The sequence below is a fragment of the Astatotilapia calliptera genome, chromosome 10 (assembly GCF_964374335.1).
Source record: "Astatotilapia calliptera chromosome 10, fAstCal68.1, whole genome shotgun sequence".
NCBI lineage: Eukaryota > Metazoa > Chordata > Actinopteri > Cichliformes > Cichlidae > Astatotilapia > Astatotilapia calliptera.
The window spans coordinates 3499782-3509376 of NC_137431.1; the positions used below are offsets into that span (position 1 = coordinate 3499782).

At 44.0% G+C, this 9595-nt stretch overlaps 1 protein-coding gene across 5 annotated transcripts in view; it reads left to right on the plus strand.

Moving 5' to 3' along the window:
- usp25 (ubiquitin specific peptidase 25) overlaps positions 1-9595 on the plus strand; it is a 35840-nt gene that overhangs the window by 22406 nt on the left and 3839 nt on the right. For 2 of the 5 annotated variants that reach the window (XM_026182372.2, XM_080306970.1), the window contains exons 11-24: positions 921-1048; positions 1147-1242; positions 1409-1573; positions 2088-2326; positions 2472-2542; positions 2619-2847; positions 3159-3422; positions 4182-4321; positions 6206-6379; positions 7449-7544; positions 7810-7988; positions 8654-8732; positions 8831-8910; positions 9184-9307. In XM_026182372.2, the coding sequence (XP_026038157.1) occupies positions 921-1048; positions 1147-1242; positions 1409-1573; positions 2088-2326; positions 2472-2542; positions 2619-2847; positions 3159-3422; positions 4182-4321; positions 6206-6379; positions 7449-7544; positions 7810-7988; positions 8654-8732; positions 8831-8910; positions 9184-9307 (2064 nt within the window). The remainder of the gene's footprint in view (positions 1-920; positions 1049-1146; positions 1243-1408; positions 1574-2087; positions 2327-2471; positions 2543-2618; positions 2848-3158; positions 3423-4181; positions 4322-6205; positions 6380-7448; positions 7545-7809; positions 7989-8653; positions 8733-8830; positions 8911-9183; positions 9308-9595) is intronic. The other 3 variants (XM_080306971.1, XM_026182376.2, XM_026182378.2) reach the window with 3 other exon arrangements.

Consider the following 9595-nt stretch of genomic DNA (forward strand, 5'->3'; position numbering starts at 1 on the left):
GTCTCAGTGTGGACGGGAGGCCAAACAAAAACGCATTAGTGTGGACGTAGTCTCAGCCAACTAACTTGGTCATCTCAAGCCACAACAAGCTGTTTTATTTGTAGAAATAGCCAATCAGACAAAAGCTGGCTTTAAGGCACGGGGAAGGGAAATAATAAACTTAGACAAGAGAAAACCTCAAAACCAAGGATTTGTATTAAACTCAGATATATTTAACAACCCTTAAGATTGGTTGCAATGGCTCAGCATGGGAAAAAATGTCATGGTCCTGGGCCATGTGGGCCCAGTATTCTTAGTTTCTTGTATTTTTGTATTTCGTTCCTTATTTAGGTCATGTTTCCTGAGTTGTCCTGTTGTGTTGTTCCTTATTTGACTTCCCCTTGTGACTTTTATCCCCTGTGTGCCCCTCTATGTATCTGTGAGCCCTCATCTCCCCTCCTTGTGTTTCATTCCATGTTTCCCCAGCCCACTATGCCCGTGCTCTCTCTCGCCAGAATAAAAGGCTCGCTTTTGTTTAACTCCATTCCTGCATCCTCGCTTGTGTTCGCTCCTGGGTCCACCACACACATTTCCGCACGGTCTGCCTCCGCAGACCGTGACAAAAAAGATTTTCCTCCAACACAGTGCTTTACTTTGCATCACAGTACGGCAAGCTAACCTGTTTATCTTGCATGACATTGTACCCCATTTCTAATGTGGGAACAAATACATTCAAGTATTTGAAACACAAAGTTAGTATAGATCAGTTTGTTTTCCAGGACATTTCACATTCTGATACAGATCCAATGTCTGATTTTAAAAATGAGAACATGACATGTGATCTTTAAATTTCCAGTTCATCAGATGCTGCTGAGTATCTGAGGGTCTGTATTCGATCGTTTTTGAATACCAAAATCCATTAACATCCAATTTTCTTACAGCACTGGTTCACAGAACTCCCTCCTGTGTTGACCTTTGAACTGTCAAGATTTGAGTTCAACCAAGCACTTGGACGTCCTGAGAAGATTCACAACAAGCTTGAGTTCCCCTCTATGCTCTACATGGATAGGTAACGTAATCAGGCTTTCTTTTTTACCACCTCCGTTAGCCTCTAGTGTATATATATGCAATCCTGAAGCTCCTGGTGTGATATGTGTGCGTTGTCAGGTACATGGACAGGAACAGGGAAATAACCAGGATCAAGAGGGAGGAGATCAGACGGCTGAAAGAGCATCTGACGCTCCTCCAACAGCGACTGGAGAGGTATGGCTTGTCCACTGATACCCCATTATTCAGCCAAGGTCAGCAGAACTTGCCAGACAGCCACAGTCATTTTTCACTCAAACTGCACCCTTTCATCTTCTGCCCTTTCCACTTTGTTGCTCCGTCTGCCTCCCTCATCTCTGCTACGTCTCTGTTTTTCTCTCAGGTATCTGAGTTACGGCTCAGGTCCCAAGAGGTTTCCTCTGGCAGATGTCCTCCAGTATGCCATGGAGTTTGCTTCCAGCAAACCAGTGTGTACCTCCCCAGTGGAAGATATTGACACATCAGCACCCCCTGGTGGAACAACAGGACAACAACTGCCACCACCAAGGCGAGTTTTACAAAAAAAAAAGCCTGAAGTGTGTGTCAGATTTGTACAAAGAAGGTGAAGATGAACGAGTTGAAGATTAGATGGTGCAAAAAACAAATGGGACAAAACATGATAAAAGGTTAATATTATCACATTAAGTCAGTCACAGTTACCAGAACAAACTTGTCCAGTCCTTCCACAGTTTTTGAAAATATATGGAAAGTGGGACATACAAGAGAGGGCTGTGTCACGCAACACATGATGTGACGTCAAAGTCGAGCAAAATGGCAGTGTAAGAGAGTTTCTCACTGTAAGAGAGAGCCCAGACGGTTAGAGGCAGAGGGCCTGGCTCTCCTGTTGACAAATGTGGCTGTAGGGACATGGAATAAACTATCCATTTAGAATTTTTGATTTGATTCTTATGGTTTTGTTTTTTGTTGCAGTAGCTGTCATTTCAAACTATAAAATATCTGCAGTGTGAACTTTTTTTATTTTATTTAGAGATGTCATAAAGTTTACATTTCTAACCCTGCAGCTCAGCTGAGCAAGACTCCTTACCTCCTCTGGAGAGCTCGGGCCTTGCGTCAGGTCCTGCCACTGCTCCCTCTGCAGCCCAGCAGCAGAGAGTACCCATTCATAAGCCCTTCACGCAGTCCCGTCTACCCCCCGACCTCCCCATGCACCCTGCCCCACGCCACATCACCGAAGAAGAGTTAAGAGTGCTTGAGGGCTGCTTGCACCGTTGGAGGAGTGAAGTGGAAAATGACACTCGTGGTAGGGCTATGCTCCTTCTGTATCCAGTCATTTGCACTCAGTTGTGATAGCACGAGTATATTTCAGCGTGATTGATCTGTCTACCGCTATGCTGGCCATTATTTTGGCACATGCTAATAGGTCGTATATGATCCTCTACTTCCAGATCTGCAGGGGAGTATTACCAGAATTCACAGAACCATTGAGCTGATGTACTCGGACAAATCTATGATGCAGGTGAGCACCCAGTCCTTTCACCTTGACTTGTAAAAATAAACCCAACCCTCACATTTCCTTGTTTGCGTTTCTGCAGGTTCCATATCGGCTTCACGCAGTGTTGGTCCATGAAGGCCAGGCCAATGCAGGCCACTACTGGGCTTACATCTATGACCCACATCAGCGTTGCTGGATGAAGTACAATGATATTTCAGTGACAAAGTCATCCTGGGAGGAGCTTGTCAGGGACTCTTTTGGAGGCTACCGCAATGCTAGTGCCTACTGTCTCATGTACATCAATGACAAGAAGCCATTTCTCACAGAAGGTAAGAATGAACTCTTCTCCGGTGCTTGCATCTCTCTTTTGGTTGTCATATTAGAAAAGTGACTCGTATCAGAATGTTGGCTGGATTGTCTTTGGGGGTTTTGAGCTCTATATCACATTACTTTGTGTCATCAGCCTCTCTCTGTATCGATACCTAAATGTGTTTGTCTTTGCTCATAAAACAATAAACATTCTTTTATGCCACAAAATACTGATTTGACCAAGCTACACCTGATACTTCTGAACTGAACTGATTCCCAAATAGACATTTAGGAAACCTTCATATTTCTTTTTCCTAACTCTCCATTGCAGAGGAGTTTGACAAAGAAACGGGGCAGATCCTCAGCGGCATGGACAAACTGCCGCCAGACCTGAAGCAGTATGTGAAGGAGGATAATGAACAGTTTGATAAGGAGATTGAAGAGTGGGACATCATGCAGGCTCGCAAGGCCCAACAGGAGAAGCTGGCACTGGCCACAGCAGCAGCCGCCGCTGCTTCCACGGCATCCAGCACTTCCACTTCCTCCTCTTCCCCTCAGCCCATGAGTATTGAGTCCAGCCCTCCAGACAATGCAGGTCAGAGCCATAACGCTCACAATAGAGAGTCGAATGCTTTATTAAGAAACAGCAGTACATATAAAATCTTTTGTTCCCTGAAGAGTTGTAAAACAGTCTGGAAAAGAGCTGGCAATGTGCGCTGTGAAATTATACAATATTTATAGCAAAACAGAATAGAGTTATTACAAAAAACTGTACATGTATTTCAGTTGTACTGAATTATGGGATACACCCTTAGGCAGTGACGCATAGTTATTTGTTGTTATTCAGGTAAAAGCACTTTTTAATCACATTCTGGTTACCTCACCAAAATAAAAGCATGGAGTCATATACATAAGGAAATGATGCAGAGGTGTCACTGCTTTAAAGTCCTTTCACACATGATTGGCTTGCCCTGCTCTAACCACTAGGTTGAGTGAGTGACCCAGTATTTGTGTTGAGGTGGTCTTTGTGTTCTGCTTCTGCTGTGTCACGATCTTATACATATACCTACAGATAGATACTACATATACCTCGTTCTGTGTTTCTATTGGTTGTGCAAGTGTATATCACACACAGACACACAAGCGCTCTCAGTCAACATGCTTGCATTGTTATTTGCTTGTTGCAGCATGAAAGTATTGTTGCACTGTCAGTGTGTTTTTAATGCTGTTAATTGGAGACTGATGTGCTTTGAGGCCAGCCTGAAGTGGCCATTAAAAGAACTGCAGATTTTGTCGCTTAGACTGTGCTGAAGTGTTGCTGCTTCTGTATGATGGTGGTGTGCTCCTTCTGTAGTTCCCCAGCAGGATCCTGAATACATGGAGCAGCCATCACCCACGAATGACTCCAAGCACCTGCAGGAGGACACAGAGAGGGCCATCTCCAGGGCTGCTGCTGAACAGGAGGAGAGGAGCCCCGAAGCGTTACTAAATGCTGTATGTAAAACATGCAAAGACACACATTACAGAAGACTCACAACAAGTCATGCATGCGCTTTCTGATTCTAAACAAGTCACATTCATATGTGTATTCAACAAAAAGCTATGTCAGTCGAGAGCTGTTACTTAAACACTGCTTTAATCGGTACTTTCATATTAACGGTGGATCACATGAATGCCTCTGTGTTAGATATGTTGCTTATTTTGATGAAGTCAAAGAGCCATCGCTGGTCTGTTTAGTTCTCCTGGTTCACTCAGGCAGTTGGTTTAAAAAAAATAGACTGTAACCTCCCCCGTACCAAACATACAAGCACCAAGCTGCACAGATACGAAGAAAAACCAGCTGGTGAACATAAAGGAGCATTTAGCTTATAAATGTCGGATGGCTTTTGTACAGTGGGACTCTACTGCCCCTGCATCACATGGGTAGGTTAAGCATTTTTCACAGGCTCACTAAGTTTCTTAAAGTAAAGTGCACTAGGGCTGCCACGATTACGTCGACTATCAAAATCGTCGACGACTGATTTAATAGTTGACACATCATTTGAAGCTTTGTAAGATCACAAAAGACGCAGGAATAAGTAGCAGGATTTAAGAGTGTAATAACGGACTGAAACAGAAGATGGCAGCACTGCATGTACAAGGATGCCAGTTGCCGTTAAACCCCGAAGAAGAAGCTGTGTCCCAGAATTCATAGCGCGGCCCTGCTCAGTTTCCAACAATGGCGGCAGCTAGTTAGTTTTAATATTACTCTTATTATTCTTTCTGGGTCACAAAATAAACGTTTAACATATTTTTAGGCGAGAATGTAGCTGTGTAAACCTCAAATATCTGCTCAGTTTATCAAGACACCACATATTTTCAAAAGCGCTCCGACGTTTTCGGAGACGTCTGTTAGTCACTAGCTCGATAGCTAGCCGGGGGCAAGGCTAACTAGAGCCCTAGAGCCGTGAGAACACCGGACTCCCGGCAAATCGTTTTCAAACCCACCGCCGTCTTTCGCTACTCAGGTTAAACATGATATATGAGTCACTTAAATAACTTAAAAAATTTATTGTTTGTTCTTTTTCAGTATTTTATTTGTTCCTGAGTGAATCGGTTTGGCTGAGATTAAAGTTATAGTTTTTACACAGCTGAATAAACGTCAAGCAGACAGCTGATTATCAGAAGTGTGAGATGCTCGAGAATATACTCCGGTGTCCTGTTATATTTTAGATAGCAAGGAGTTTATTAAACTTCATCGAAACAATCTGCAAATGTCATTAAAATTTAATAAACTATCATCTTTTCTTTATTTTTAGTTAGCACAGACCTTAAACACTTAAAGCTGTAAGCTAATGATAGTTATATAAGAGCAGATGCTGCTGGTGCAATAAGCTGTACGTTTTACGTCCAATGGATGATGATCTGATTAGTCGACTAATCGCAAAAATAATCGGTGACTAGTCGACTATCAGAATAATCGTTTGTGGCAGCCCTAAAGTGCACCATGGATGATACCTGCTTGACATCTTGGCCCACTGAAGTCTGTAGTGTGAATTTTTACATAAAATAAGCCATTTAGAAATTTTCCACAGCCAGTACTGAGAGGAGGAACAATTACAGCAACTCAAAAAGATTATTTCCCACCTAGGGGAAACACTGCTGTGTCATGTTTATTCAACTTTCTGCCCCACTTTTCCACAACTGTGCCCACTGAGTTTTAACAAGGATTCAGAGTTACTTGCATAGTTTAGAAAAGTCTTATGCGGAGATATAAAATGAGCTCGTTTTATTAAAACTTTTTTCCTCTTCCTGTTTCACCTTTGCCCTATATAATGTTCCTTCTGTTTCCATCAGTCCTCCATCGTTCCTGTTTCATCTGTCCCATTTTCTCTCCAGTCTCTTCCCCCTCCCATCTCCCCTGAGCCTGAGGTCCAGATGAACACTCCCGTAACCCCCCCTCCTGACCTGGTCACAGAGGATGAGTCCCCTGGCCAGCGCACAGTCGAGGTGGCCATTCCTAATGTGGGGACATTTGTCATTGAGTCAGAGGAGGGGGGGTATGATGATGAGGTAGCTCTGGCTCCATCAAGTGTTGTCTGAGCCTGTTTGATCTATAGAATGAGAGGTTCATTGCCCAATTGTATTGGCTCCATAGAGCATAAGGTTTTTCACAATGCAGTGCAGTAAGGTTGGCCCCTTTGTTGGCTGCTCTGCGTTACTCTTGTGAAAAGTCTTTCGTTGAGCCATCGACATCGCGGCACAAAGTCAGGTGGAGACAGGCGAGACTGCTGCTTCATACTGTGATGCACATGTGCTCTTATATGTATGATGCTACTTGCACAAGAGCGCAAACCTCCGCCAAGGCAGCTAAATCTTATGTACTTTTAAGGAGGCAGTGTTGTGTTTTGTTCTTCTTAAACAACAGTGTAAGAAGTTGTATGTAGCATGACAGACATGACTTTGATTACACCAACATTATGTCGGAATAGGTGATGGATAAATAACCGGACCGATTAACTTGAGTTTATTATATAATGTGATGCTAAAGTATCTCTAACGAGAACGATATTCCTCCTTTCTTTCAACGTGGATTGTTAACTCCACCCCACCTACACCCCAAGAAAGTTTTATCAGCATTTATTCAAATCTTCTCGAGCTGCCGTGTTTACAGAATGACACGCACGCACACAAGTGCTACCAAAAACATCAACCCTCCTTGGCAGAGGTAAAAATGAACAGATAGCTTTCATGCAGCTATCATGGAATCAATGTTTCTGTAAATGTTGGTGGTAGTTTGCTGGTCAGTGTGTACTGAGTGCTGAATATCCTCTGTAGGGCTGCTGCTCCAGCCTGTCTTCCTGCACTCTGGGTTGTCTGTCACACATTTTTCATAAGGCTGTCTTGGTTTTTACACATTATCCTTGTGAGCACTGCGCGTTCCGCCTCTTAAACTGACTGGTCGCATCCCCGCCGACTTTTGCCCGTCTAACCAACCGGTGCATGGACTGCTGAGTGATGTTTGGCATGTCCTGACTATGGTACGCCTTGCTGTAGAAAGTTAGAGCAGATAACACAGTGCCTGACCTTGCTCAGTTCATCACCAGGGCCTTGTTTAACATGGTTCCTGCTTCCTGGGCAGGCGATGATGACCCCCGACATGCAGGGTGTAATTATGGCCATTGGCAAATCCAGCAGCGTGTATGAAAAGAATGGGCCCGAGGCGGCCTTTTTTAAGGTACAACCTCTCTCTCCTTTCCGCTCTCACTCACTTCCTTCACCTCCTCTTCTGTTATTGTGTTCCAGTGTAACATTGTTCCTCAGACCACTGCAGTGTTTCCCACAGATTTGGATTCTGTTTGTGATAGTGGAATAGTTTTAGGGGCTTACATGTACACATGCGGCACTCAGGTGTGCTGCTTAAATTAAGCTGTCATTTACTTAAGTAACTTCTCTCTCACACAGTGACAAGTAGCTTATTTTTCCTTTGTCTCTTTGTTCAGGCCATCAAGATGGAGTATGGACGTCTCTTGAGATTTGCCCAAGAAGACACGCCGGTTGAGAATGACTACCGACTACAGCACATCATCGTTTACTTCATCCAAAACCAGGCACCCAAGAAGATTCTGGAGAGGACTCTGCTCACACAGTTTGCTGACAGGAACCTCGCCTTCGATGAGAGGTGTAGTCCTCACTCTGCCACAAGCTTGTAATTTAAAAAATGATCATGTTGCATTTTTTTTCCCCTGGCTGTGTCAGAATCGAGTTGGTTACCTGAAATCGGTTCTTCGTAGTGACCAGCAGAGGGTAGCAGAGACTGTAAGAGCTCCCGTTTTACTCTCAGCACAGACTGGCTGTGTCTCATCAGAGCAACACTTTCATGCTGCTAATCCTCTCTGATCTGCACGCCTTCTGCCTTTTGTTCAAACACAAATCATACAAGGCACATGTCCAATACTGACTTTTTCTTTTCAAATTACCACTGCTGTATATCAAGATCCCCCCTCTTTTAACTCTGACATTTTGGTGTCATTAGGGTGTGTAATGTCCCTTACTATTTCTTAAAACTTTTCAGCTATGCTTGTTGGCCTCGATCCATATTCATGAGAGAAAAATTGATTTCTCCCTTCTCCTCTATTTTGAGCGAGATAATTAGATTTATGTGTGAATGTGGCCTCAATAGGAGCCTCTGGAGGAGTGCTTCACTAGTCCTCTCAGCACTAAAGAGTGATTCATTAAGCCACGTTAAGGCCTAGGGGCAGGGTGGAGCGTTTTATCTCCTGGAGTACCTCACGATGACTCACCAGCTCCGTTTCAGTAACCCCCCCGTCCCTCTTCCTCTCACAGATGTAAGAGCATTATGAATGTGGCACGTGCCAAACTGGACCTGATTAAACCCGAGGAGGTCAACATGGATGAATATGAGGTCAGAAGTTGTGCCGTCTGTCTTTTGTTCGTCTAAAACTGTACATTTGAGCAGATTCATACTGGCTGGACAATCTGACTTTGGCTTGTCTCCATCAGATATGGCATCAGGACTACAGGAACTTTCGTGAAACCACCATCCTCATGGTGACCGGTTTGGAGCTCTTCCAGAAGACAAAGTATGTTGACGCCTCTTTAGCAAATGTATAAAAAACCTCAAACAAACAAACCCAGCGTCTCCGTAGAGATTTAACTGATTTCGCATTTTCCTTTATTTTCATGTAATTTCCCATCTTGGTGTTTACCTGCAGGGGGCAGCAGCTTACAATCGTGCAGCTCCCCAGCTTTAAAGTTGTGCAGTGGGTTCACCGAGTTCATTTTTTGTGTTACTCTGTGAGCCGCCAGTGTGTCTTTGCTACAGTTTTATCTGAATGTAATATCTTTCTTTCCAGTTATGTGGAGGCTCTCATGTATCTGATTTACGCCTACCAGTACAACAAGGAGCTTTTGTTAAAAGGCCTGTACAGAGGGCACGACGAGGAGCTGCTCGGCCATTACCGTCGAGAGTGTTTGCTGGTGAGCCCTGTGTGCCGTGTTTTCCGACTTAAACAAAGCGACTTCAAAGAAGCTGCTTGGAACGGAAGCCTTTGCATCAAGCAGCTCTTCTCTGTGATCTCCGTCTCTTCTGTGTCACTCCCTTTCCTCTGTGTCAAACATCCTCTGCTAAAGTGACTCAGCAAAACTCTCACGGCTAGACGTTCCCCTCCGACACCGAGCAGAGCACCATAATCAAATTGCTTTTGCTGAGATATTGCTTTGGCTTGCTCGCAGCCCACAAAAGATTCCACTGAAGATTTTTCATCT